Raw genomic sequence first — 27,847 nt, forward strand, 5'->3', positions numbered from 1 at the left:
GTGCCCTGCCTGTAAAATAAATACTACGTTATCTCCCCTGCCTATACCACTTGGCCATGGTCTAAAAGGTACGCACAAGAATACTTAAGCTAAGTAATCCTCGCATAGTATAATATATATATCTTAACAGATAATAGTGCTAGACCCTAGCGCTAACCTATGAACCTTGTTCAAGTCTAGCCTAGGCATCTAGTAAGCGCTAGCTATTTTTTTTTAGCCTAGCCTTGTTATAGATATATAGCTAATATACTAAGTTATAGTAAGTTAATCCTTTTCCTTTACTATAGTAATACTACTAATACTACACACTAATACTATTAATACCGGTCGCGGGCTATCCAGCGGCATCCCCTGCAGTACTAATTTACTAGCTGCAGGATGTTAACTAATTCGGGTAAGGTAGGGCTTATGACCAGGACACTTTTCTTATTGCGACCCGGACGAATAACGTTTCCCCATAGGGTACTAGTACACCCACAAGTGGCACCATTCGTCCTTATCCAGGTCTCAGCGTCTTGGTGCTCTTTGGATGCCCGCGGCGCCTGACACCCACCCTTGAACACCACCGCAATCTGAGGGTAGGTATCCGTGCTTGCTGTGCTCATGTACTGAGTGCTTTGTCGCGCTACTCTGGGAGAATGGGCTTGCGAGAAGATCCAGAGCCGAGAATCAGCTTTGGCTAGTCACCGACTCCTCCGTGGGTCGTGCGCCATGTAGGTATGTGATTGAATAGTTCAACGTCGGTTAGAGTTATCAGCACACAGGCCTACCAATTCCCAATGCGCCAACCAGTCAATCAGGTACGTACAATTCCTCACTATGCATGATTCGTGATTACAAAGCATACCAAACTCACAGCCTTGTAACTACATGAACGGTAGGTAGTCCGATCCTTGGCTCAAATTATTCTAGAGCTTCTGAAGAAGCCTTTGGGGCGGGGAAAGGATCTGGAAAACCATGAAAAAGGTTTCGCGTATCTGCAATTGACAGGCACCCTCGCAGAACCTGTCCAAGGGAGAAAGATATGGCCAACGAAGCTTGGGGGGGAAGAGAAAGGGTATGTGCATGGCTACCAGTTGATTGTATTGCTTCTTCTAAGATGAGTTATGGCTTTCGAGGTCTTGTGTATCATATAGGTACCCGGTATAGTAACGTTGACTACGTGTGTTCGGCTGATTAGCACTGCTGACGCCTGGGCCGAGTCAGGCGACATAGACCGGTATTTGAGCTGGTCTTGAGCCATGCTAACGAAAGGGTTGTCGAGGTCAATCATCAGATTTGATGAAGATGCGTGCGCAAACGCTTCTACAACACGTGCCATCTTGCATGAAAGTGAGTGACGTTTTTTACCTGAGGCACACCTACAGTAGGATCAGGAAGTTACTCTGGATCAGCCTGAGGTTGGGGCGGAGCAGTGGGGTAATAGTGTAGGTTGTTCTGACATGATTGGATTGGGCATCGGCAGATAGGCAATAATGTGTAGCAAGGCTGCCTACACAATCATGCAACTATTCACACCGGCCGCAAGTACTACCGAACATATTCCGCTCTGATATTGTCTGGGGTTAATGGAAGAGAACCAGAGATAGCGCCGACCATGCGAGAGCGTACGGGTATGTAGACATGATGGTCATACCACGCGTTCTAGGCGTACATGTCGTCGTAGTCCTCTCCGTCGTCGTCTGCAGGGGGTGGCGGCTGTTTCTTTTTGCTAAGTAACTCCTTGCGGTCCAGAGGACACGTCGAGTTCAGCTTCAGCCATGGTCCTATGCAATCCAGATCAAAGCGGTGGTCTTTGTGGCACGGTAGCTGAACTACGAGCGGATATTCGTCTGTTCCGAGCCGAGTCAGCCAAGCCATGCTGCCATTGGCATGTTACATCGAGTTTTCCCAAAACCCTTACCTTCAAGGAACGGGTTTACACAAATGGGACAGGCATCTGTTGGCTTGAGGGCCTTTTTGGGCACCCGCTCCAACTCATCCAAGAAACTGTCTGGCACACCATTCAGCTCTGCGGGCGGATCATCTGCATTTTGCCGTAGCACCTCGATCATGTTGGCCAGCAAATCGCTCTCCCCACCTGTGCTACCCCGGCTGATGTTGTTGTCAGCTGCCTCGTCCGACCATCGTCCGCGCATCATCTCAAAGGCATTGGCAAGCAGGCGAAAAGCAGCCGCCATGTTCTCAGGCTGGGGCAAGGCATGGGCGTTGGTGTGCGTGGAAGGGTCGGACGTGTCGACGAGCTCGAGCTGCGAGAAGAAGGTGGAGAGATCTGGTCGACGAGAAGGCGGTTTCGCTTGTTCGTCCTTGATGTTGTGCTCCACTGTGCCATGTCCATGTCAATTGCTGGTCCCCCGCCACACATAGGAGATGTGAGCAAGACATTACCTTCGTAGCCGGACATGATTGCAACGACAGTAGTAGCAGGGGCGATTGCGATTGGGAAACAAGCCTCAGAAGGGTACCTGCCAATGGATGCTGAAGGGAGGGAGAAATATGATCAAACGCCGTACGTTGAGGAGCAGCCTCACAACGCGTCGTCATACGGAAGCCTGGCTTGGAAGACGCGAGAAGCACCAATGCCCCTCTTTGCATGGCGGTGCAATATGTGGCGGTGCAAACGTGGCACATGCACGTGACTTTACGCTGGACAGGGCAACCTTGGTGTTCCAAGCTGACAAACCCAACACAAACTTTTGCTTCGTCTTCCTCAAAGCGCTGGGAAATCCCGGTGGCATACTTCTAGACAACCAGGACTCCTCCTTTCCGAATGAGGAATCGTCATGAGGGTTCTGACTACTTTGCTACTCTAGAGTACAAGCATGTTACATGACCGCTTACACTAGTAGTCAGTTACGCGTATCGTTGAGTGCTACCCTACGCAGAAAAATAAATTTTGATCCATGTCATGCGTGCGTCTTCCATTCAACAGTCTCAAGTACGCAGGTTCGAGTTGCAGAGCCTCGAGTTGCAGGAGTTACCATTTTGCAGACATCTTGATTCTTCACTTTCCAGACCTCCACGACCAGACACTGGATCCACACAAATCAATCATCATTCCTCGCTCAACAAGCATTTCGCTTTCAAAAGCAAGAGTTTGCAAGCGAAAGCTTGTACAGGGTTATTTGTCGATCACTCAGATTCAAGGCGAAACTACGTTCAATCAAGTCGAGCCATTGGGTTGTGGTTCCACCGAGATTCCAGACCTTAATGCACAGCCTCACTACGCACTATCCGTTACTTGCGACTGTGACTGCCCAACGTGCCTCCTCACACGTGCAGGATGATTCTTCAGTGACTGCGCCCCGGCGGCAAGATTTCCAGGAACATTGCACAAGGACAAAAGGGGAAAGCAGTTTTGTTCCCCATCGTCCTGCAACGTCCTCCCCCGGCCTCTCAGCCACAACTCCCCATTTTCAACTTATCTCAGTGTATCAGGAATACGTGTGCTTGCACGTCCATATAACAAATACCTGATCGTGGTAGATGTCGTCGATAATTATGGACATCAATCCCCCTCCCTCTCTGGATAGGTTATCACCATCATGGATGCGGCGCTCCATCTCAAATCGCAAGTCCAGCTCAGACGCAAAATCCAGACCCACAACGGCCAATGGACTATTATCGCCATGGCCAACCTCTACGTCTATATCCAGCAATAGCGATGAATCACGCTCTGCAGATAGCGCGCGCTCCGGTCACCGAGCATCCATACGCAGCATGGTAGGAAGAATCCGCTCGCCCTCCAACGCCAGCACAGCAAGCAACAAGTCGCAAGATTCCAGCTTGGGCGAGGTGGAAAACTGGTTCTACGGATTTCGACAATACAACCAGATGGTCAGCGCCAAAGCGCTTGGTGAGCAGGTTATCACGCTGCAAGAATTTACGAAAGCGACCAAAGCGCTTACCAAGAGCTGCGGTGGCCAATTCCTCCATGGTCTACCAGAAGCCGTTTTTGACTTTTCGCTGCTATGGTGTCCGGCCGGGAAGCTGAGTAGGACGTCGGAAGACGAGCCATCATGGAGTTGGAAAGCCTTTGACGGACCGGTCATCTTCCCCTTCGACCCCACAACCAGTCCCGATGTATACACCACCCCAAGAAGCGAAGGCGAATGGTTCCGCTCCGAACTCCTCACTCTCCACACCGGCCCCAAATCCGCACCCTACACCATCCGCCGCGAAAAATGCCCCTCGCTACGCATCAAATACACCCCCTACTTCCACGCACCCTGCGGCTCAAACGCACACCCAGAATCCCAAACCCTGCGCTTCACGGCCGCCGCCATTCCCGCAGACGGCTTCACAGCCGAGCAACTGCACTACCGAGACCAAGAAATCCCGTGCTCACAGCTCCTCGACGACACGGACCAACACTGCGGCGTCATCATGGACTTTGAATCTCACATCTCCCGTCCTTGCTCCACCGGGCCCTTTGAATTCATCCTCCTCTCGCGTAGTCTGCGCCGCACACCATCCGAGCACGCCAGGCGGCCTGCTTCCCCGCTCATGCACCCACCCGGCACACCCATCTGGGACAGCGCGCACTTTGTCTGGGACGAGGAGGTTGCGGAATTTGACGAGCGCCTGTTTGAAGCCGGGCCGTGGTCGATGCTGAATGTCATGCTGATCAAGTGGGTGGATGGGTATGCGGAGAGAGTGGCGATTGCGCGCATCCACGAGGCTGTTTGGGCGCTCAAGGGCCCTGTTAGGAGGGATGTGGTTCTCAGGTGAAAGAGACGGCTGGTCTTGCCCTGCTGTACTAGTCTGCCATGTACATGCTTTCCGGTGTTCGGCGCCAGGCGCGGAATCCTGTGGTTTATTTATTCTATCTAGGCAAGGCTGGAGGTACTCTTGTCTTAGTTGATTCAGCTGCTGGTACATTGATTGCTAGTGAAAAATTGGGGACCCCAATATATACCCACGCACCACTAGATACAGGGAAAGTAATTCATCACACGCATTGTCCATTTCCATCCCCGTGGTGGTGCTCAGGATTGTACTATACTTGTTCAACCCAGTCTCCCATTAATACAAAAGGAGTCAGTTATATATAACTCCGGCGGCCAACGTATCGGTATAGTCAGCCCTGTGATATCTTTTCCCGCGAAAAGAAATCAAGTCTTCACCCTCTTTCTCGTAAACACCAGCACTATGAATCCTGCCAGGAAACAACAACCCGATTTGCAGCAAAGACACACACAAGTAGACGTTGATGGAATCTCGCGACGAGGTTTCAAGAAAAGAAATTACCACAGCTCAATCGCACGGTGCTCAATCAAAAACTTCACACATCCAACCCCATATTATCAAAAATCCACCATGCTTTCATTTGATATCATAATCCCAGGTTTCCATACCTGTCTACATATCCCCCCGCCCGTCTTCATCCTCAGACAACGAAACTAGCCAGAATATATAAACGCCGTGTGATGCATGCATGATAAAACCCCTCGCTGAGATGCAGCATGAAACCCAATGTGATTGTCCCGAACCCCGTTTGCATCATGGGTGGCAGTTCTCCGATGGGTATAATTGCCCTGTGTCTTCGTCTCCGCCCGATGCGTTTGGTTCCTCAAGGACCAATATACGTGGAATGTGTGTACGCCAGAATGCGTACTTGGTGTCTACCCATCCTACCATGCCCTTTAATTCGCATGGCTGAAACCGATGCCGATGACCCATTGCCTAGTCGAAACCCACCATATCCGAAATATATTGCCGTGATGTGAAAGGTGTAAAAAGTGAATTATGCTCAGCCCATGGATAAGCGCTTGATTTCCTGATTGCGGACAGTCTTCTGCACAGGATCGTTCTCGCTGATCGCTCTGACACCCACGCTGACAAGTCTGGATTTTTCATTGCCATCACTTGTCGCTCGCAATCTAGCTGCGTTCAAGGCTTTCTGCTTCTCCTTCTCTTGCTCGAACTCTAAATCGGCCTTGTCTTGCCCGGTGACCACACCCTTGAGAATGACTTCCAGATCGCCAAGTCGCACCGGCTTAATGAGGAACAGGTTTACACCACTCGAATTGGCTTCTTGCTGGATGTCTGTATCCGCAACGCCGGTCAAAGCAATAATAGTGACCTTGGGCAAGTTGTTCCGAATCTCGTGGGCACGAATCTGACGCGTGGCTTCGAGGCCATCCATTTCGGGCATGTTGATGTCCATGAGGATGACATCGACGCGATTTGATTCGTCTTCCGAGAGTGGGGGCTCATGTGCAGCTTTGTAATGCTCGAGAGCCTTGAGACCGTTGATAGCAAGAACATGGCGATGTCCCAACTTGTCTACAAAGGTACGCAGTAGACGTAGATTGATCGGGTTGTCGTCTACACAAAGACAGTTCAGTGCACGCGTGGGTGCCGAGTAGATGGACTTCTTCACAGGACAGTGTCCTACAGAGCGAATCTCAGGGGCACTGTTGATCGAGCTAAGATTCGGCCGAGAACCGTCTCGCAAGTAAGTGAATTGATCAGTCCGGTGCCGATCTGCGTTCTCTTTGAGATCGAGTTCAACAATCTTTGGTGCAGGGGGTCCAGTTCCGGATTTCAGCTCATCTTGACGGTCGGTGTGGCGATCGAGACACGAACCCAAAGCCTTGGCGAGTTTATGTGGGCCAACAGGTTGACTGATACATTCAAACACGATCCCAGGGACCGTGATGGCTGTTGTGGACTGAGCAGCCGCTGCGCCTGGGCAAACAACGATAACGGGCGGGGCTTCTGACGCGTCCTTGGGTTTCTGATTTTGATGAGAGCGCAGAATTTTGGCGCAGGCTTCAGTCGCAATAATCAGGTCCGGCTTGGTTGCCTTGTCACCCTCTTCGCACTTGAACATGCCGAACCAATCAGTACACAGACTGTCAAGAGCCTTTAGCGATAGCTTGGAAGCGGACTTGGTCTTCAAACCCTCCACGTATTGATCCTCTTCAGTATTGAACCCTCGGAACGCCACCTTCAAGCCCTTGGTGCGTTTGGCAATAGCCTGTAATTGTCTTTTCTTGTCTTGCTCCGACCCGGTGGGGCAAAATGATGGTGACATGCTCGACTCCTTCAATGGACACTTGACCATGAATTTAGTACCCCTTCCTTTTTCACTGCGTACTTCGACCTCGCCCCCCAAGGACTCCACAATCTGTTTGACAATGCTTAGACCCAATCCTGTGCCTTGGCTAAGAGGATTCTCCTGTGCAAACGAATGGAAAAGCCTGTTGTTGATGTAATCTTCGGACATGCCGATGCCTGAGTCGGTGACAGAGAATCTAAATTCGCACCGGTCCTCTAGGGCACCAGGCTTTCTCTTCACCTCCAGCTTCACCTTGACGAATCCGCTGGGCGTATACTTCAGACTGTTCCCAAAAAGATTCATAATCACTCGTCGCCAGGCCCCAGGTTGGGTTCGAAAGACGTAATTTCCGCTGTAGTTGATGTCGAGAACAACAGAGAGCTTCGGTTTGTTCGATGTGGGTGTAGATAATTCGTAAGTCTGAGCTGATGTCTTGGCGTATGTGTAGCCGGCAAAGACGCTTTCGACGACATCTTCAGTCAGTATACCCATATCGACATCATTGATCAAAGTCATGATATCGTTAGTGTGAGGCTGTCCAGGACTGATCATGTGTCTCGCGTTCTGAGTGCGTTTCTTCTGGCGCTTAGAAGCTCCCCTGGTCAAATTGTTGATCTTGGCGAAGTCCAGCACCTATGTATATTAGCATCGACATGTGCGCGGCAAACCGCCCTCGACACGTACATGATTGATAGTCTCTAGAAGTGTCTTGCCGCATGTTTCTATAGTCGCAACATGAGAGACTTGTTGGTTGTCAATGTAGGAGTCCTTTAGAAGATCGGTCATTCCGAGGATGCCATGCTGATAGATATATTAGTATGTATAAATGGTCAGAGGCAATACCAACATACCAAGGGCGACCGCAGCTCATGGCTGATTGACGAAATGAAGTCGGCTTTCGCTGCGTCTGCTAGTTTCGTATCCAGACGTGCGACCTCGGCCATGACTGAATTGCTGAAGGCTGCCAGATAGCTCAGTTCCTGCTCACTTGTAAAGACGCGCTTTGGATCTGAGCTCCAAATGACAGCGCTGGCAAACCATCGATCGCGATGGGGATCCCAAAGCGGGTAGAGCACGAGGCTTCGCGCTTTCGGAAATACAGTTCTTAGATAAGCTTCGTCATCCATGCTTCGCATGGATTCGGATTTCTGCGCCGTCGTAAATGGGAACCCGTCCGATAGTTCTAGGTCCCCACCGCCCGCGGAGGGTGAATTGAAAGCTGACATAGCCATGTCGTCATCAAGGTTGAAAATGTGGCCGTGCGGATACAGTCGCAAAAGATGCTTGAGCACGCTTTCCGACATGGCTACATCGTTAGCAGACTGGGAATCCGATTCTCGCGCTGTCTTGGAGATGGCTGATCCAAGAAGCACGCATGGCTTGTCAGGTTCAGGTAAGATATCAGGATCAAAGTCATCATCGACTAGCCCTCCAAATGTGCTGATCTTGGCATCGAAGAAGGAAACTCCTTCGGCTTCGGTCGCATCCACAATCATGTTGGCGGCTCTTGTAAAAGTCGCACGTACTTCGGGCGCGATATTGTCGGTCGGCATGTTGGCCGAAGTAGAGGACGTTGTGGTGGGCACAAGTGGACGTGGATTCTCGGGGAGGGTGATGGAACAAGGAGTAGCGGTACTTGGAGGCTGAACACTGGCTGGCGATGTTACTGTTGAATTCTTTGTGCTGGGCACGCTTGAGCCTGCACTCTGAATCTTGTCGAGCACAATAGGCTCGAGTGCAGCGGTCGAAAGAGCGAAGGGCTGCTGACGCATCGGTAGATTGATGGTATCAGGAATGACTGCTGTGACTGACTGTTCAGCCAGATCCCAAGGGTCCTGCCACCAGTTCTCAAGCCCGCTCTTCCCTTCGGCAAACGAACCCAAGCTCTTCACCATGATTTTACCCCGTCGCTGGTCCTCGGTGGCTCGTGTCATTTCGAGATGGCGCATCACTGTGCCGGCCATGCTCTTCAAAAAAGCAAGCTGGTGTGGTGTCAAGCCATCCCTTGGCTGATCGTCTAGGACACAGTAGGTGCCAATACTGTGTCCGCTTGGGCTTCGAATGGGCACACCAGCGTAGAAGCGCGATTTGGGCGGGCCTTTGACAAAGGGCAAGTCCTTGAAGCGATCGTCCCTGGCGAGGTCGTTCACAACGAGGGAGGGCAAGTCGGACGGGTCGTCCAGGGGGAGATTGGTGAACTTGGGGGCAAGGTTGACCGTGTAATAACACAGGCTTTGCTCCTTGGGAAAGACGACACTGCCAAAACACAGGCGATCCTCGGCAAACTCTGCCTCCCCGGTATCCAAGGACAATGTCTTTGTGCCTTCGGCGAGGAGGAAGCAATCCTTGCGGTCGAAGAAGGATATGAGACATCTCCGAGCATTCAGCCGCAGGGCGCCCAATTGCGCAAAGGCAGTCAACGCCTTGTCTTCGGACGGGCGTGGGACATAGTCGGCCGTCGTCTGTGTCTGTGGAGGGGTTCCTGGGGGAGTTGCGGCATGCAAGACGGGCGAGGGTGAAGGATGGCGACTCAGCAGGTCCTCTGACTTGGAGTGCTGCGGGTAGTATCTTTTTTTGCGCTGCATCAGTCACACAAATTGCAAAAAGCGGTGGGAGAGATGTAGATGGACGTACAAGTAGAATTGCTGCTCCCGTATCTTTGCAGAGTCGGTTTGCTCCATCTTGTGTCGCCTGCGTGCAACAGCATAGGAGCGCGCCACGTCGAGGGAGTCGGCCATGGTGCCCGGCATCCAGTCCGCAAATAAAGCAAGGTTGTTAGTGGCGGCGAAAGCGGATGACCATGCCCTTGGGCAAGTCACTAGATTTGGGCCAGAACCGCAATGGCGAGGCGGAGAGAGTGTCTCTCCAGGCGCTGCAAAGCAAACAATGCAGGGCCAAAGAAGCGCGCAAAGGTGGTTGACCCAATGCCAAACGGCAGACAAATCACAGCAGCAGCCAGGGTCCAGTTCGGGGTTAGGCGGGTGTTTTGGTCAAGCGGTAGACAGTAGAGCGGCAGAGCGGTGGAGCGAAGAGCCTAGGACGGGGGTGGTGGCGGTGGGGGGAAGGGACCTGACTGAGCGTTACTTTACGAAGGTACCACACAATTGTGCAGCAGTAAAGTACTACCAGCCACCGTACCGTAGAAGGGTAGAGTATAGAGTAGAGTAGAGTAGAGTAGACAGAGGTCCCGTCCAAAACAAAACAGGAAAACCCGAAAAAGAAGAACAGCGTAAAACCTCTGCAAAGACCCGGGTTGCCGATGAGACAAAGATGGTTCATAATCCATGTGTTGAATTGATTCGCGACTGGCCGAGATACGACCGTTTTGGCACGCAGATCTTGACTGTGTTGCGGCCGATGAAGCTGATTGCACTGGTTCACTGGACAAGACGCCAAGTCAAGACTCCGACCCTCAATCTGGATCGCCGCTACCAAAGGTGGGTAACGCTTACCTATAAGGAGCTACAGTTGGCTACCTGGGCTCTCAAGCCAACACAGCATCATCTAGAGTACGACTCTAAGAGTTATTCCTCTGCTCGGAACATGGAGACTTACCGGTATCGTACTAGTGAAGTCTGGTCTCCAAACTGTAATAATTCTGTTATCGGAGCTTCCCTCCTTATCGATAGTGACATAAGCTGCTGCCCCTCACGTGCCCCTCCAAGCCATCCCACATGTATACATACTCTAGTCAAGGTGGTGGGCATCTATCACGTGCGCACCCAACCATCCACCCTCCGACCTCGGGACTACTTACTGATTGCATCCAGCCTTTCTGAGACACCATCAGCAGGTGGGTATCCATCATACTAGCTGCCGGTACTTGGACTAGAGTCATCCGAGAAAGCTTCATACATACCTACACCCACTACAACCACCGGCTACGCAACAATTAACTCTCCTTGGTACTACCCCACCCTCATTACCACAAGAAAAATCACACCCCCTCACACCACACTATGCCCCTCATCAGGGTTGCAGCATGCAACCTAGCACAACACTCACTCGCATGGGAGCCAAACCGCGATCGAATCCTGGAATCAATTGCCATTGCAAAGGAACGCCAGTGTGCCTTCCGATCAGGCCCAGAGCTTGTAAGAAAAATAATGACAATAACCTTCCTGTCAAGAGACACCAACTGACTGTCCATTCAAGGAAATTAGCGGATATGGACTCCTCGATCACTTCTTGGAAATGGATACCTACACCCATGTGAGTCTCCAATGGGCTCTATCCACTGCATCATCCGCCATGTTCATGCTGTCTATAGTCAATGGAAATGCTGCACAGTATACTGTCCAACCCCGCCACTCATGGCATCCTCCTCGACATTGGCTTGCCCGTCATGCACCGAGGACTACGGCTGAACTGTCGTGCAATCACTCTCGACGGCCGTATCCTGCTCATTCGGTGAGCCTGCCTGCAAAGCCGTCTTGATTTCCAGCTGATGTACAAGGCCCAAAATGCACATGGCGCAAGAAGGAAATCATCGTGAGCTTCGTTACTTCCAGCCCTGGAATCCGCATCAAGTCGAGCAATATCGTCTCCCTGCCATGTTTCACAATCTCCAGGGTGGCGAGACCTGCCCAATCGGTGACAGTATCATCTCAACCAAGGAGACCATGTTCGGCTTTGAGACGTGTGAAGAAATGTGGACACCAATAGCACCACAGGTAAGTCTCATATTCTTACCCTACTTCATCCCAGTGAACAGCAGGGTAATTTAGGGCAATTGCCTGGACCGGGCAGCTTTATTGGATCGAGATGCTAATCTTGTATAGTATGTTGGAGATTCAACCAGTCGCAATACTTGCTGTATCACTAACGCAAACCACTCATGAAGTCTCGATCTCAGCCTAGCGGGATGTGAGATTATCGTCAATAGTTCTGCATCGTGAGTACACTGCCCAGCAGACAACAAAAGAGGCTGACCACCCATTTTCGTACAGTCATTTCAGCCTCAGGAAGCTAGATCTCCGCATAGGTCTCATCACTGAAGCAACAAGAAAAGTACGGCACCCGTCGATACTTTTAAATAATAACTGACATGTACGATAGTGTGGTGGCATCTACATGTACAGCAACCAAATGGGCCTAGATGGGGATAGGCTGTACTATGATGGAACAGCCATGATCGTGAGTGGACAAAGGAACCCAATGCTCATATCTACTAATATGTGATAGATTGTCAATGGTCAGATCGTTGCCCAGGGTTCTCAATGTAAGTCTCATACGATTGCTAAGACACATACTTGCTGCTTTACAATGGAGCTCGCTACATCTATGTGCATATCTAGAAACGGTTAGCTAATCGAGTGTACTATTATAGTCTCTTTGAACACGATAGAAGTCATCGATGCAGTAGTAGATCTCGATGAAGTACGCGCCTTCCGATCCAATCCCGCGCGAGGTCTTCAGTCTGTCAAAGCTCACAAGTACGAAATATTCCACGCCGACTACAGTCTGCTTGGCCCTGAGACAGACCTGAACTTCAACGTATCCCCAAGTTCAGCTCGCCCGCTTGTAAAGCACGAGGACGTAGAAGAAATTGCCCTGGCTCCTGCATGTTACATGTGGTCTTACCTTGTTCACAGCAAATCTGCTGGCTTCTTGATCCCGCTGTCGGGAGGTCTTGATAGCGCCTCCACCGCAACCCTTGTGTTCTCCATGTGTCGTATGGTATTCAAAGCCATAGAAGCCGGTCACCCTGAGACAATATCGCATCTCAATCGCATAGCCGGAGTCTATGGTCCCGAAGGCTGGAAACCCAAATCGCCACAGGATATTTGCCACCGGATATTGCATACAGTCTATCTGGGTATGGCATCTCAGAGCTCCGTAGAGACAAGAAGCCGTGCAGAGCGACTTGCTGCTGCAATTGGTGCGTATCACACAGACATGAACATTGATGATGTCTTCCAAGCACAGAAGAGCATCATAACCCAGGCCACTGGCTTTGAGCCTCGATTCAGGGTGCATGGCGGCTCCAACAGCGAGAATTTGCTGCTTCAAAACATCCAAGTGAGATTTCATGGTCTATTCTCAGAAGTCATATACTGATTGTGACTAGGCTCGAAGCCGAATGGTGACGAGCTACTCAATGGCACAACTTCTTCCGACTGTACGCAAGAGGTCAGGTGGAGGTAGCCTACTCGTCTTGGGCTCTTCGAATGTGGATGAGTGTCTCCGCGGCTACTACACCAAGTACGACTGTTCTAGTGCAGATATTAATCCTATAGGTTCGATTTCAAAGACAGATCTCAAACGTTTCCTTCGTTATGCGCAGGTAGAATTTTCGCTACCAATCATCGAGTCAGTCATACCGCTCCGAAACTTTAGTACTCGGGTCCGCTGACCTGTAGTAGGGAATTTCTGGATGCAACGCCAACCGCCGAGCTAGAGCCTCTCACTGAGTAAGTCATCTGTTCTACAGTAAGATGATAGGCAGTTGCTAACTACATGTCATCATTTACAGGAACTATAGTAAGATACACAAGTTCAGTGTCGCAAACCCTACTAACATATACCACAGCTCAATGTGACGAGGCCGATATGGGCATGAGTAAGTCCGTATTCACCCTACAATGCGACCGTCGGCTAACTAGTACTCTAGCCTACGCCGAGCTATCCATGTGAGCCAATGACACCATCTATACACCAAAGTAACTTTACTCACACCAGTCCCCAACAGATTTGGCAAATTGCGCAAGGAAAACAAACTCGGTCCTGTAAACCTCCCTAAGCACGCATCAACCGTGTTCCTCAACCCTAACCTATATAACTAGTTCGGCATGTTTCAGCGCCTCGTCCACGAATGGAAAGACCTGTGCACACCCCGCGAGACGGCACAAAAAGTCAAGCACTTCTTTCATTGCTATGTACGTTTGAACCCCGTCGCCGCTGTCAAGAGAATCGCCTAGTAGCCGACCGACATCCATCTGACACAATTATGTATACAGGCTATTAATCGCCACAAAATGACTACCCTGACACCCGCACTTCACATGGAAGATTACTCGCCTGATGATAATCGCGTATGTAGTCCATCCCCCGCCTTGGATCTTGTCGAGGACATGTGATGCTGACTATTTCTTACTATGATTGTAGTTTGACCTTCGCCCATTCTTGCTTCCATCGTTCTATGAATCTTGGAGTTTCAAGAAGATTGACGAGGCTGTTGCGCGCATGGAAGCTGCAGTGGGGCAGAAGTAAATAGATGGAGGCACTCTCTGTGATGGTATGGATGACCACAGACGTGGGGGGAGAATATATGGATGAGAGGGGAAAGGAGGTTGCAAGGGCTAGACTAGGGTAGAATGGGACGGACGGCCAGATGATGTTATGATGGTAATTTGATTGTACGAATTAACATTTCATGAGCATGGAGCACATACTATACACACGCACAGAGGAAGACGCAAACATGCTCTGAATCCCAAGAATCCAAACATCAAAACCAAAAACTGACGCTGAAACTCGGCGTCAAACTCCTCACATAATGCCACCAGCCAACCGGCAGATACAAACACTCCCCAGGCCCCAGCACACCCTCTACATAGCGCGCCTCTCTAAGCCGGGGAAACCGCTCTTCAAACGCCCTTTTCCGTTCCTCTGCTCCTAATTCTTCGCCTTCTCCACCCGGCCCCACCCCAACCCCCACCTCCTCCAAATCCACCGCACTCGTATTCCCCATATCCACGCCGCCCGCCTCACGCCCGCGCGGATACAAGCGCGACGTCTCGCACGGCGCATACAAACGTACGTATTTGTAGCCGACGACCTGAGCGAGGATGTTGTGGTGGGGATCGGTGTGGAGGGGGGAGATTGTGTGGGCGGGGCCGAACCAGGCGTTTAGCAGGGGTTGGGTGGGGGTGGGGGAGGGAGATGAAGGGGAGGAGGGAGAAGAGGAGTGTGGGGAAGTAGGGGGTTTGGGGGTGGGAGACGGGGTGCAGTAGCAGTATTCTGGGATGCAGATGTCGGGCCGGAGACTGGGGATTTGGGTGAAGAGGTCGTGTTGGGCTAGGTAGCCTGTTTGAGGTTGTTCTTTGGAGGGTTGGGTTTTGTTGGTCTTGGTGGTAGTGGTGGTGGGTTCTTCCCCAGGCGCATCGTGCACACGTAATCTATTCAACATGTATGTTTCCATAAACCCTCGAAACGTTAGGATGCGCTGTCCCCACGCCTCATCGGTGTAGCTCCGTCCTATCTCTACGGGCACGAGACGGCGTCCGCCGAGCGTCTGGCGCATCAGGTACGACGGGTTGTTCCAGGGTCGTTCGTCGAGCGCGGGCCAGTGCTGAATGGCACCTTCGATGATGAGGGGGGTGTGTGAGTTGGGATCATCTAGTTTCCTCTGAAAGGCTTCGAAACTCGGGGCGTGTGTGCGCGGAATGGGATATTCTAGTGTGGGCGCGGGCGTGGGTAGGATGGTTACAAATTTGGATGGCATGTTGGACAGGGATGGTACGGAGAGTTTTCGACGTTTACAAGGTCGCAATGGTGCGGTTTCGGATGGGGAGTGTGATTGTCTCGAGGGTTCGTGTGGATATAAATGGCGTTGGAGACTAGAGAACCATAGTTCGACGAGGTCTTCTCTTGCTGGGGCACCGGTGAGGATAAGGGCCATGTCCAGGGCTTTGATAGTTTCATTTATCCAGTCCTCCTCTGTCCCCTCACTTGATTCCAATTGCTGCTGTGCCTCCTTTGCAGCCTCTTCATTTCTGCCCTCGACCAGCCTCAGCACCGTCCATAGATTTGCATCCGTGTACAATCGCCGCCAACACGTCCTCACATCTTTATACGGCACGTCATGTAGTTTCTGATATGCCAGTCTTGTAGCGAGTTCAGGATCAGTGGTCAACAGCGCCAGCGCTGCGCGTCCGCATTCACGTATCGCGTCATCGTCCCTCTTTGCGGTAAGCTCCTGGCGGGTTAGCTGTGTGATTTCTTGAAGCGTAGGCGCATCGCCGTCCATGAGCAAGGCAAAGCTACTTCGCCGATGGGCAGATTGACAGTGACACGGTCACACGGGACGAGAGAAAAGCAGTGTTCACCGGACTAAGGTGCAATGGGGAAACGCTTTGACTGAACCCTGCACTACTTGATTGATCGGATATCCCACGCCGTTGGAATGTTGCCAAGCTCTGGTGAATAATTCGCCGACGCGATTCATGCAAGCTTCCCACGGCTAACAGTTGAGCCGGTAAACCAGGGTCCAACCTAGTCCAATTCATCGGTTGATTAGGTTGAACGGCTCACATGCACAGCCGAGGATTTGTTTCCCTTTTCGCTCATCATGGTCTTATCCAGATGATGGTGCACAAGAATCAATAAACTGTATCGATTTCATGTCGTAGACATTTCTCTACCCTAGTAGACCTTCACGGCGGTACCGTGCACAACAAGACGGCATAAGAGTGGTCCTACAACGCTACTATATACAAAAAGACGCACAACGCGTCAACACATCATAACCCATGAACGATAAGATAAGCCTTCTGCGCCAACCGTGCAGAGAATCTGCACATGTGATTCAAAAGAGGTAAGAAAAATGGCAGTCAATAAGCTATGCAGGGTCAAAAGACCGGGGTATCACAAAAAGTAGAGGAATAAAAAACTTTATCGAACTGATGGGGATAGCAGGCCACCTGCATCTTGCAACGATGGGGTATCGTAGCTGGTGCGCGTGTTGGTCCGTTGGACAGGGGCAGAAGGCGGGCGCGTGGAAAGTAGATCACCAGGGTCACGTAAAGATGGAACATCGTAGCTTGTGTGAGTAGAAGTTCGTCGTAGTGATGACGATGCGTCTCGTCGCAGACAGCTCTTTATTGGAGAACCTGAACATGCCGATTGATTCGACTCGGCTTCTTCCTGTTCCCGGTCTTCCGACAGCAAACCTCCACGATCATGTAGTAGGTTGCTAGGTCGAGCGGACATTTCGTAGTCTTCTGACTGCTGCGAGAGTCGCGAGGAACGACGTGCGGGCGGGAGAAAGTTGCGAGCATTCGAAATGATTGAATTTGATGCTCGTGAGCCGCGTCTGGGCTGGGATGCAAAGTCATGCGCAATGACTGAGTCGGTAGGCGAAGAACCAACAGTGGAATTCTCCAATAGTCCACCAACATCGAACCATGACACACGTCTACCACCGCGCGGGCTCGGCATAGGATCCTTAATGTCCTCGGGCTTCAGCATGCCGACTCCCTGCGTAACATCAGGGTCTTGATCAGGGAATCTCCAGCTGCTGTCTGTAAAGGGACCTGATTGTTTGGTTGATGAAAGAAGGTCCAAGTCTGCTACAGGTGCCGGCCTTGGAACACTGTTTGTCTTTTCCAGCAGCTCTGGCTTGGTCCGGTACCCCAGGGATCGTGCAAGGTCTTCGTCGCTACTGCATGTCTGGATTGTGAAACGACGCGCAGACTCTCTACGCTCCATGCTATCTATCGTGGACGGTGCTTTGAACTTGGTTTTCTTAATGCCACGATCGCGAAGAAAGGACCCGAGGACAATGGCGTTCGACACAATGGTGGCAGCGAGGATCTCGGATGATGCAAAAACGGTGCGAAATTGTTGGAGCCCTTGCCTCTCGATGACCATGGGCATTCGTGCTCCTGTGACGATGATGAGGATGACGGATAAGGAGAAGAGGGCAATAAGAGAGAGCTTCCGCTTCAAGGTCATGCCGGACGTGAGGATGATTGGGATTGGAAAGGCAATCAGTAAGATGTCGGTTATGATATCGGCAATTCCCATGGTGAGTAGTTGTGCGTAACCTTGCCGGCATTCTGGTCCTGGGTCCGGTACCACTTGCCAGTAATGGGTTACGGGGTGGCACCCTGCCAGGGTGGCGATGAAGACCATGAAGAATGTGACGACGAGGAACACGCGTATGAAACGCAACCCTCGCTCAGCGCTCTTATTCCAAAAGCGTTCTGTGAGGCGTTTCAAGAACTCCGATACGGTGAACTTGGCCATCCAGATGCTGGCCGATGTTAAAGAGAGATTGGGTCTTGTGTTGGGAGTAACTTACAAGAGGGCATAGAATATTCTTGCGGCAAGAACCATCTGGGAGCCGATTTCGCGCCGTCGAATGATGAGAGGATCGGTCCACTGTGAGACATCGACGTTGTTGGTGCCCCAGATGAGAACGACATGTATACAGGCCATGCGGGCCAAGAGTGGAATGATGCTCCATGCCATGACCTTGTCCTCGCGGAACAGGCGTTCATTTCGAATGCAGCGGCCAGAAAGTCGAAATCCAATGATGACAATGGAGAACATGGTACACCACCAGCTGTAGAGAAGGGTCGGGTTGTTGGCGATGCGGCTCCGGCGCTCCGGCGGAGATTCGTTGTACAGGGAGCGAGGAAGTATCATGCTGGAGAGCGGACCTCGAGCGGCTCACGCCTCCGCAGAGGGAGAGCTGTGAGGGAAAGTGGTGTGCTCTGTGTTCTTCAAGTTGAAGCGAGAGCGCCAACTGACCTGTGATATGACGGCGCTTTGACCATGTCGTTCTTTTGGCTGACGTCGCTGGCGTACCGAGGTGTCGGGTGCGGACTGGTCGGTCTCGGCGCGGGCCCCGAAAAGCAGAGTTGATGCTATTTTGGAAACCCGTTTTTTTGCTTTCGGCAGCTTTGTGAGGAAGTTGCGTGAGAGATCAAGGTGGCAGGCAGGCGGACAGGCGGACAGAGAGATGGTGATAAATCCAAGCCGCGGTGGGTACGTTATCGCAGCGGCAGGGCACTTGGCTGGGATTTGGGGCGCGCCACATTCATGGTGACCCGCCTCGATCGTCCTCTGCGCGCAGACTGCCAGCTGCCACGTCCCGCCAATCGACCAACTTTCTTGGATCCACTCACTGGCGGGCGTTGTTGATAGGCGTAGTGAGACTAGCAACTGGGTGACTGATTCTGAAAGGATCAAAGGACCGAAGGACAAGCGGCCTGACAGCATCTGCCATTTGAGTCAATGAAGCATGACGAGAGAGAACGGCGAAGGCAGGGAGGCGACTGCGACAAGGACAGCGCCTCGAGTCGTCGACAAACGGGTCCTTCCTTCAGTGTGCATGAATGTGATATGGCATCACGGGAGTGCTGGCGCCTCACCTCTCCCTACCCAGTACCCATTCCAGCCTCTCCGGTGCAGGTCTGGGGCTGCCTTCTGGTTTGGTCTGCCGCCGTGCTGCTGCCCTACCTCCCTACCTATCTACCTGCCTGTCTGCCCCAATTGCCAATTGCCTCGCTCCCTGGAGCTTGCTGACCGCTCGACTCGGTCTGGGCAAGCATGGGACCACGTCGAAGCCGAAATTCGCGAAAAAAAAAAAGGCGCCACCGGATCTCTGGAGCCGCGCGTGATGCCCGTGTGGGGAGCATGGCCCTGGGCAGTGGGAGTGACTGACTGACTGCCATGACAGACGGAAGGTGGCCGATTGCAACAACGACAACAACAACAACAACAATAGGCCGACCTCGCTCGCCGATGGTCAGGCCTCTTTGGATTTTTATTTTTTTCTCTCTTGTGTCTTGTTTGGCAGACAAAGGGACCGACTGTGCTGTATTGCATAACCTACCTAATCGCCGTTGGAGTGTGTCTTCCCCCCCCCCCTTCCCCGCCTCTCTCTCTCCCCACACTGTCGCTGTCTTATGGCGGCAGGCAAGGTGGGAGGGAAGGAGGCCGGACAGCCCTGTGCGCCTGTGCGCCGCGCCTTCCAAGGGGACCCCGCTTTTGTCCCTGCCTTCCTTTATCGCAAAAAAATAGGAAGCGAAGCGGAAGGCGCAGTCGTCCTCGCAGTTGGTCATCAGCCATCAGCCATCATACCTACCAAACACTTTGGACCACGTCCACAACAAGACCACCGGCCTGGGGGTCTGAAGAAGAGGACCTGTTTTACCCACATGGTACTCTGCACGGTATTTCATTTTCACGACGAGGACATCTACAGTCTACAGTCTACACCGCATGTGCTGTATTGTATGTAGGTACACAGGGAGCCGCGTCGTCCGAGGCTTTGTTGCAACCCGCACACACACACACACACACGTGGTTAAATGCGCCATCTACCCGCCGGCATCGTTGGCACGTTGGGATGATGATCCGAGCCGTCGCCGTCGTTTGCTTCGGGTAACTGAGCACATGCGATAGGCATTGCGAGCGAGGAAGGTTGACCTGCCAGCGGCGCTGTCAGGCCATGGCACTGCATCCATTATGACTACATCCATCACTACAGCCATCACTTCAGCCATCACTGCATCCATCACTGCATCCATCACTGCATGATTGGATTGACACTGCCGACTGCACTGTTACGACCTTTCCTGTTGGCCCCATCTACTGGCTGGCCTTGCATTCGCCCCACCCTCTCTATTGTTGTTATTTATGTATACGATATACCATGCATGTACCTGCCCATGCGGACGAGCCCAGGATGTACTGTTAGGTAGCATTGGTAGGTGGGTAGCATTCATACGAGGCCAAATTTGTATCAGTAGAGTGTGTGGGAGGCTGCTATAGCTACTACCGTATGGTAACAGTAGAGTCAGCACTTGACTGAGAATGGAAACAATCGCGATCATGGTTGGCAGCCGAACACCTGCACGAATGTGGAAGCATGGAGTACCAGACAGACAAACACACGCTCACGTGTCTGAACATAAATACATGAATTCCACTCATATGAAATTGAGACTTGCGTCTGTTGCATAGGGCCAGATACCGATGTCTTGACTATTAAAAACCTACCTCCAGTTGACCTACCTACTGGCCTACCTACTGATCCACCTACTGATCTACCTACCTACCTACTTACTTACTTACCTACTATGTGTCCGTCAGGCCCACGCGACAGGTTTGCCAGCGTTGGGTTAGGTAGACACGCATAGTCCTTAGTGGACTGTCAAGCACATGACAAGTGGCAGCCAAATCCTCAAAACCTGCACTCCTCTATGTACCTATCATGTATGTACAGCTTGCAGTCAGCGCCACGGCAGCTCGAGATCATGGTACATTCACCATGATCATGACCATGACCATGACATGGCCCAACGCTTGGAGCTTGTCGAGCTTCTTTCAAGTATTGTAATTTGTACCGCCGTGTCGGGCAAACGATGCGCTGCTCCACAGACGATCGGCGCAAGGAAGCTGTATTGGTCACGAACCCCTGAATGATGATTGCCTATCATGACATAACATTCGGCCATTCGACCAGGGCGTTGGATTGAGATTCATGTATAGCATGGAGAAGAGAACATGGAACTTCAAGACCGTCGAGTTGCCAGCCAGAACGCACATCCATCCTCATCGTCATGCCTGAAGTCATCCAGTTTGGCATGGCGTCATGGCCTGAAATGTCACGCTAAAATCGGCTGTCACATGTGAAACAGCCAACATCCAGGGAAAAAGTCACAGCCCACATGTAGAGCGGACAGTGAGCAAAAGAACAGTGTGCAAGTCGCAACAAATGGCCGCTGCACCGTCACAGCAGCAGGAAAGCGCTGCAGGCAGAGCTGAGTGATCCATCTTGTAGCCATGACGAAACTCTTTGTGAAACCTGCATGGTTCAAGAATCAAGAGGCGTTGGGACATGGAACACCGGGCTGGCTAGGCCATGGTTTTTGTTTGTTGCGATTTCGTCATAATTTGCGGAACACAGGGAAAACATTGCGCACACGACAGTCGTGCCTGCCCCAAATACCATGCAACCTTGCCTCTCCCCGACTTTTGCACGCAATCTATACATCCTCGTCCTCTACCTCTTCCACTGTTCCCTCCTCCTTCTCCTCATTTTGCTTCACATCGGCCCAGCATCTCCACCTTGGCTGTACTTGCTCACGCACAAACACCTCCCTCCACCTCCATCATGTCTGAAGCTCCGCGTGTCGAGCTCAACAGCACGGATCTAGATTTCGATCTATCCGCATCCACCAATCAGTTCCAGCAAACAGTGAACAGCACACCCAAGAAGATGCAGACCAACGGTACCTCGGCGCAGAACTCGCCCAGCACGCAGAATCTGCAAAACAGTGCAATCAGGGCTAAGGATAGCATCCTGGAGAGTGAGGTATGTGTGACAGGCCTCCGACGTTGCCGAGACCCAAGCTAACGCCATAGATCGCAGTCTTATCTGCGTCTCACGCACCCCCAGGCCATGTGCACCACTTCTCCAGTCCTAACATCCACGCAGCAGCATCGCACGCCATGTCCGCCGCAAACAACCACCCCGCGGTCCAGAGCGCGAAGGAGACAGTTATGAATGGTGAGGTGAGTGCATGGAGAGCTTTCACCGAATCTGAGAATACAAACTAACGTGATATAGCTGCCCGATATAGGTGCACACGACACATATGCTAAATTCCGCAGGTCCTGTTGCACAGAGCGTCCAGGCTGAAGGTGCAAAGACTCGCGATGAGTTCGCCGACCTTGCAAACTCCAAGCAGGTTCCCGACTACAAGGCTGCCACTGGCCAGAACCTCACCCGTAAGCTATACACGGGAATCGCATGACAGAAGCACGGCTAACGACGAATAGACTACCACAGCATGTTCTACCGCCTCCTGAGCTGGAAAAACCCTCGTGCAACTGCTATCGCCTTCGCTACGACCGTCATCCTCATTTTCGCCTCCCGATACCTGAACTTGATCCGTTACGTCTTCAAGACCTCATACCTGGTGCTTGGTGCTACCGCTACCGCAGAGGTTGTTGGACAACTGGCGATTGGACGTGGCCTTACCTCGCAGTTCAGGCCTCGACAATACTTCACCATCCCCAAGGCGTCGCTTGAACGTATGACAGACGATGTGGAGCAGCTTATTAACTTCTTCGTCATCGAGTCCCAGCGCGTGGTCTTCGCTGAGAATGTATACGTTACCATTGCTGTGAGTTGCACCGCCATATGTGCATCCTTCGTGACCACTTGCTGATGGTAAAATACAGGCCTTCTTCGCCTCTTTGACGTCCTACTTCCTCATCAAATTCGTTCCCCTCTGGGGCTTAAGCCTGATCGGCACCGTCATCACCTTCCTCGGACCCCTTGTCTACATCAAGAACAAAGAGTTTATAGACGCTCAGCTTGAGAAAGGATTGAACGTTGCCAACCAACAGGCTAAGCAGGTCAAGGACCTTGCCGCTCAGCACACTGAGAACGCCGTGAAGACGGTACAAGGATACACCCAGCAGGCCACCGCAAAGGCCCAGGAGACGGTCAACCAGTACCGTGGAACTTCCCCCACACCCAAAATCGGTGCCAAGAAGGAGGACTTCCCTGCCGCACCTACGGAGGACCTATCTACTGCTTCCAAGCAAGACTTGCCTGATGCTCCCAAGCATGATCCCACCGCAGAGACCACGGAAGAAGAGATCACGCCGGAGCCTGCCAACTAAAGGGCCCTGTGAGATTTCCTGGGGCCAATGTTGGCACAAGACGGTCTTGACGTGTTCACACACCTACTCACCCTCAACGTACACAGTTCCTCACCAATGACGACTTATGGTTGATTGCGAAGTTCCAAATTGCACATAGCCCCTGCTCATGTAGCGATTTTCCTAAAAGCGTTTATAGTCCTCTTAATCCAGCGTCTTCATATTCTTCTCGTACGTCGATTGCTCTAGTACACACTTGCAGTTTGCCTCGTTGGACGGGGTTCATGGACCTGGAAACAGTAGTGTTGTGTTTTCCTAAAACATGTGGGCCACTAAGGAGGAATTGTGAACTATTGCCTATGAAGCCGTTGCTTATCAATCAAGTGTTCGATGTTGCTGTGGATGTGAATTGATGAATCGGTGTGAAAGAAGTTGGTATGCTTCATAGACCACAGACGGAGTCGGCGTTAGAGTTTAGGCCGAGCGGGCCGCCAACTGAGGGTCGAATGTTTCATTCAAACTATACAATATCAAGCGCCAGTCAGCAATTCGATACGATGCCGCCGTGATGAGGCAAAGGCTGTTTGACCATGCTGTCCTTTACGGTCCTTTACGAGTCCCTGGTCACACAACGTGTGGAGGTAGACAAGTCAGTCCTCCATGCATCGACATACGTTGCATGTGCGCCATATGCTTGTGAATGGACTGTCAGTGTAGCTAGTTTGCGTGGTTGAGGAGAAGCATCAATGGTGGGAGATTCTGTCTGCCTATAGTAGACTATTACAGTAAGTTAGGATACAGGACAGGTACAGTACGCCTCCTCCTATCGATAGAGGATAACCGATAGAGGATGGGATGAAAGCCAATTATAGTAGCCACAGGACACGAAAGTAGCCCCTCTCGGTCTCCGGATGGTCCGAGCGCTAGGCAACCATTCACGCCCCCCAGGCCCTCAGTCGGCGTACGTCAGGTCACCCTCCTTGTTTTTTGGCTGCTTCGCCTCCTGTGCCATAACTTCATCCCTCTCCCTTCCCGTCAACATTCACGACGCAGTCCTTCCTTTGTGTCGTGACTTCTCGACCATTTCTTCATTGCCACTGCCCATACCTTTTTACCCATCGAAGACGACAAGACTGCAACGACGATCAACATGGCTGTCCTCACCGAGCTGGTGAAGCGTGGCGTCTCCCACCCGGCTACCGCGGCCTTTGTCAAGCGTGCCTGTGGACAGAAAACCCAGAGCGAGAGGATTGAGATGCCGATCTGGGGCTCCGTGCTGCTCTTCGTGAGCTTCCTCTCGAGCGCCCTGATCGTCACCATGGTATGCTTTAACCCTCCCCCACACTTGGCTGGACAGCGCGACTGACAAGGCTGCCACAGGTCTCCTACATGCTCCAAGAAGTCGTCACCACGCTCTGCATGGTCGAATCCCCCGTCGCAGCCATCACCGTCTCCCCCAGTCATGAGTCGGGTGACAAGCACGAGAAAGAAGGCCTGCTTGAGACCGGCCCTACCATTACCCTCGTCAACCAGAAGCCCATCACCTCCAGCATTCGTGGCACTCTTCGCCACCTTGTCGCAAACGCCGGCCGCTTTGCGCGCTTCCGTGGCTTCCGTCTCTACACCCTGTACGCCTTCCTCTTCTCTATGGCGACCGCCTTCTTCTCCGGCGCGCTTCCCAGAGTTCCTGGTATGGAGATCCTCATCGCCGCTCTCGCTGGTGCCGTTGTTGCCAATGTACACGCTGTCTGGACCCACAAGATTGTCAGCATGCCGACCGAGAAGACCATTTGGCAGCGCATCCCCAGCAAGGCTCACTGGAAGACCCTTGCCCTGCCAGCTGCTATCAAGGCAGCCATGCCCTATATTAGCCTCTACCTTGTCGGCGGTTTCGGATACATGCTCAACCTGCACAAGCTCGAGTCCGAGAACTTGGCCGAGTACAAGTGTGCGCAGTGGACTTCGCTGATTGTCCGCCTGGGTGCTACCCTCATCTTTGCCGTGTTTTGCACGCTTTTCCTTTGTCTGCCTGCTATCGTTACTCTTGTCCGCATCGAGGCATCCATTTTGCCAGAGGACCAGGACACGATTGTACCTTTTGACCGCACCTTTGGTGGAAAGGTTGTAGAGAAGATGATGGGTGGGACTGGTGTTGTTGCCTTCTTGGATGCATGGCGCAGCTTCAACTGGGAGGCTCGTCGTCGCCTCATCAAGCTCTACCTGAAGACCTTTATCATGGTTTCTGGGCTTGTCTTTGTCATCATGCACATTTTGGCTTTTGAAATGTTTGCCATTATGGGGCCAGAGTTTGGTAAGTTCTTGGCGCAGATGAAGCGTGACGGAGTTGTCACCAAATGAGGTGGTCGGACTTCATTTCTGATGCATGGATTGAAACTGCGAGATGAAATTGCAACTTTGAATTCGTTGTGTGAGGCTGGCAATTCGTAGACCTTTCTTTGAATTTGGGCAGGTTGGGGGCGTTTTATATAACATGCGACTTCTTTATATGTTGTTCCTTTTTTCTATCTGTCCTTGTCTCTGTTCTAAACGCTGAAATAAGTAGCACTACAACTGTGATGTTCTCTATGACTACAACACCCACTATTTTCTAAGTGCTATTGAACGTCGCGCAGGGTTTCAATTGGACTTGCCTATACGGAGGTGGCTTTCAAAAGTTCTTGCTGACAGGGGTGTCTATATTACCGCCGTGATACCACCAAAGCTTAGACTGTTCTGTCGCGCCGCCCCTCCTTATACTTATTACTACCTTCTAGTCTAATAATCTACTAAACATAATACTGTATACGCTCTATCTAAGCCTAGATTTGGTGTTAAGGTAGCTTATCCTAAGCCTTTAACCATGCTTTTGTACCCTCTGCTCTACTCTTAAGAGCGCCCTTCCTAGTAGTTCTCCGCTTAAGCTATAGCTAGGCTACTTTAATAGCGTTAAGGTTAGGTAAATTACTACACTAGAGAAGCTTCTCTACTCCCTCTCTCTTATATACTAGTTATTAGGTATAGTAGGTATATAAAGGAGCTTTATCCTCTTAAACTATAGTATATAGTCTCTCTTTCTTACACTCCTTAGTAAAGGGGATAAGCTTAGGGATTAGAACTTAACTCTAGTAGCGCTACTAATCTATACCTCCTCTACTATTATAAGAGAGCTTGCTATTCTTTTTATTCTATTTCTACTATAGAGTCTTGCCTAGTTTATTCCTTAATCCTGTCCTCTTTATACTAGTAATAAGCTCCTACTCCTATCTTATAATAGGCTTAAGAGTCTTATTTATCTCTTTAATCTTTAGAGCTGCTTCTCTCTTCTCCTATATAGTCTTAGGGCACTAGACGTAGCATAGGCCCTTATAATTATAAGAAAAGCAGCCCTAGAATATAAACTTAGAGTAGCCCTTCTACTACTTATAAATAATAGTCTTAGCAAAAGCCTTATTAGGTTTTCTCTAGATATAGTAGCTACTATAGTAGTAGTTAAGTAGGATAGAAGTCTTATTAGACTAGATAACGTTCTTCTAGTCCTCTAGAGTCTAGCCTTAATAGGCAAGACACTACTTAAGTCTATCCTATCTTATCTTCTTTATTAACCTAGGCTTCCTTATAGGCTTTATCTTGTAGTATCTAGCTACTTTTAGGACTCTCTATACTATAGTAGATAATATATTATATCTATAAAGACTAAGATTACTAGCTATATTAGTATAGCTCTTCTCTCTCCTATATCTATCTTAGCGTACTTGTAAAAGAGTAGCATTATAGATAGTATCTTGCTTACAAGGGCGGCTAGTATAAGGGGCGTCTTTAAGGTATTTAGGAAGGAGTTTTATTATAGGTAAATTTAGCTTAAAGCCACGTTAGCAGGCTCTACTATAGATTAAGTTAATAGTGCGTGGTGAAATACCTATAATAGCACTAATTTAGGTAGTAGATTTGCCACCAAAAGGTGACTTTAGAGTCACAATAAGCGCACAGGTATAGGGATTAGTATTAGGAGCTATAGTAGAGTATAAACACTAAAGGATTAAGTAGATAGACTATTACTACTACTATCTACAGCTTCAAAATTGAGTGTGTGTGGGCTAAGAAAGTTGGGCCGATAGATCAGCCGCTAACAAATACGCTAGCAAGAACTTTTGAAAGCCACCTCCGTAATTTCAAGAGGCCATGCGACGATGTCGACGAAAGATGAGTATAGTTGTAAGCTTGGAACAGCGGGCTGATAATTTCAGCCATCACATCAGACGACCGGCAACAGCAAAAGGGCCTCACACGCAGCGAAAAGCCGGAAGTTTATGAGACATGGCGTGAAGGAGTTGTGATGATAGTTTGCGTTTATTTGTTTTCTTGATTGAGAACAGCCAAGCAGCCAAGTTTGGATGTGGAAGAAGCTTGACTTGGCGTCGTCTTTGTTCATGC

General features: G+C 50.9%; 10 protein-coding genes across 10 annotated transcripts; 5 read left to right on the plus strand and 5 right to left on the minus strand.

Annotated features, from left to right (window-relative positions):
• Positions 1 to 1,644: 1,644 nt before the first annotated feature.
• On the minus strand, positions 1,645 to 2,404 carry IAQ61_011429 (uncharacterized protein; the record flags this gene model as incomplete). Its single annotated transcript, XM_003843938.1, has 3 exons — positions 1,645 to 1,832; positions 1,904 to 2,323; positions 2,389 to 2,404. 3 exons carry the CDS (start codon positions 2,402 to 2,404, stop codon positions 1,645 to 1,647), a joined length of 624 nt encoding a protein of 207 aa, XP_003843986.1.
• A 92-nt stretch (positions 2,405 to 2,496) lies between these two features.
• IAQ61_011430 (uncharacterized protein) lies at positions 2,497 to 2,787 on the plus strand (the record flags this gene model as incomplete). The annotated part of the gene is made up of 1 exon (XM_066099194.1): positions 2,497 to 2,787. One exon carries the CDS (start codon positions 2,497 to 2,499, stop codon positions 2,785 to 2,787), a length of 291 nt encoding a protein of 96 aa, XP_065950713.1.
• A 699-nt stretch (positions 2,788 to 3,486) lies between these two features.
• On the plus strand, positions 3,487 to 4,731 carry IAQ61_011431 (uncharacterized protein; the record flags this gene model as incomplete). Its single annotated transcript, XM_003843939.2, has 1 exon — positions 3,487 to 4,731. The coding sequence occupies one exon, from the start codon at positions 3,487 to 3,489 to the stop codon at positions 4,729 to 4,731; it is 1,245 nt and encodes a 414-aa protein (XP_003843987.2).
• Positions 4,732 to 5,290: 559 nt separating this feature from the next.
• IAQ61_011432 (uncharacterized protein) lies at positions 5,291 to 10,595 on the minus strand. Its single transcript, XM_003843940.2, has 4 exons — positions 9,701 to 10,595; positions 7,918 to 9,634; positions 7,751 to 7,867; positions 5,291 to 7,699 (listed from the first exon to the last, which is right to left on the minus strand). Exons 1-4 carry the CDS (start codon positions 9,814 to 9,816, stop codon positions 5,753 to 5,755), a joined length of 3,897 nt encoding a protein of 1,298 aa, XP_003843988.2. The 5' UTR covers positions 9,817 to 10,595; the 3' UTR covers positions 5,291 to 5,752.
• Positions 10,596 to 10,740: 145 nt separating this feature from the next.
• Positions 10,741 to 14,278, plus strand: IAQ61_011433 (uncharacterized protein; the record flags this gene model as incomplete). Its single annotated transcript, XM_066099195.1, has 21 exons — positions 10,741 to 10,780; positions 10,837 to 10,859; positions 11,083 to 11,160; positions 11,222 to 11,278; positions 11,337 to 11,476; positions 11,523 to 11,739; positions 11,794 to 11,846; positions 11,910 to 11,960; positions 12,016 to 12,076; positions 12,125 to 12,202; positions 12,251 to 12,287; positions 12,396 to 13,087; positions 13,137 to 13,378; positions 13,432 to 13,479; positions 13,542 to 13,549; positions 13,599 to 13,628; positions 13,680 to 13,698; positions 13,758 to 13,794; positions 13,852 to 13,944; positions 14,026 to 14,100; positions 14,174 to 14,278. The coding sequence occupies 21 exons, from the start codon at positions 10,741 to 10,743 to the stop codon at positions 14,276 to 14,278; spliced, it is 2,184 nt and encodes a 727-aa protein (XP_065950714.1).
• A 238-nt stretch (positions 14,279 to 14,516) lies between these two features.
• IAQ61_011434 (uncharacterized protein) lies at positions 14,517 to 16,037 on the minus strand (the record flags this gene model as incomplete). Its single annotated transcript, XM_003843942.2, has 1 exon — positions 14,517 to 16,037. One exon carries the CDS (start codon positions 16,035 to 16,037, stop codon positions 14,517 to 14,519), a length of 1,521 nt encoding a protein of 506 aa, XP_003843990.2.
• A 644-nt stretch (positions 16,038 to 16,681) lies between these two features.
• On the minus strand, positions 16,682 to 18,439 carry IAQ61_011435 (uncharacterized protein; the record flags this gene model as incomplete). The annotated part of the gene is made up of 2 exons (XM_003843943.2): positions 16,682 to 18,044; positions 18,093 to 18,439. 2 exons carry the CDS (start codon positions 18,437 to 18,439, stop codon positions 16,682 to 16,684), a joined length of 1,710 nt encoding a protein of 569 aa, XP_003843991.2.
• Positions 18,440 to 18,463: 24 nt separating this feature from the next.
• On the minus strand, positions 18,464 to 19,015 carry IAQ61_011436 (uncharacterized protein; the record flags this gene model as incomplete). The annotated part of the gene is made up of 1 exon (XM_066099196.1): positions 18,464 to 19,015. One exon carries the CDS (start codon positions 19,013 to 19,015, stop codon positions 18,464 to 18,466), a length of 552 nt encoding a protein of 183 aa, XP_065950715.1.
• Positions 19,016 to 20,763: 1,748 nt separating this feature from the next.
• IAQ61_011437 (uncharacterized protein) lies at positions 20,764 to 24,351 on the plus strand. The gene is made up of 5 exons (XM_066099197.1): positions 20,764 to 22,118; positions 22,169 to 22,318; positions 22,387 to 22,534; positions 22,586 to 22,932; positions 22,991 to 24,351. The coding sequence occupies exons 1-5, from the start codon at positions 21,666 to 21,668 to the stop codon at positions 23,435 to 23,437; spliced, it is 1,545 nt and encodes a 514-aa protein (XP_065950716.1). The 5' UTR covers positions 20,764 to 21,665; the 3' UTR covers positions 23,438 to 24,351.
• On the plus strand, positions 24,352 to 26,228 carry IAQ61_011438 (uncharacterized protein). Its single transcript, XM_003843946.2, has 2 exons — positions 24,352 to 24,737; positions 24,797 to 26,228. The coding sequence occupies exons 1-2, from the start codon at positions 24,567 to 24,569 to the stop codon at positions 25,772 to 25,774; spliced, it is 1,149 nt and encodes a 382-aa protein (XP_003843994.1). The 5' UTR covers positions 24,352 to 24,566; the 3' UTR covers positions 25,775 to 26,228.
• Positions 26,229 to 27,847: the final 1,619 nt, after the last annotated feature.

The sequence above is a fragment of the Plenodomus lingam genome, assembly GCF_022343315.1.
Source record: "Plenodomus lingam strain CAN1 chromosome Unknown scaffold_20, whole genome shotgun sequence".
Lineage (NCBI taxonomy): Eukaryota > Fungi > Ascomycota > Dothideomycetes > Pleosporales > Leptosphaeriaceae > Plenodomus > Plenodomus lingam.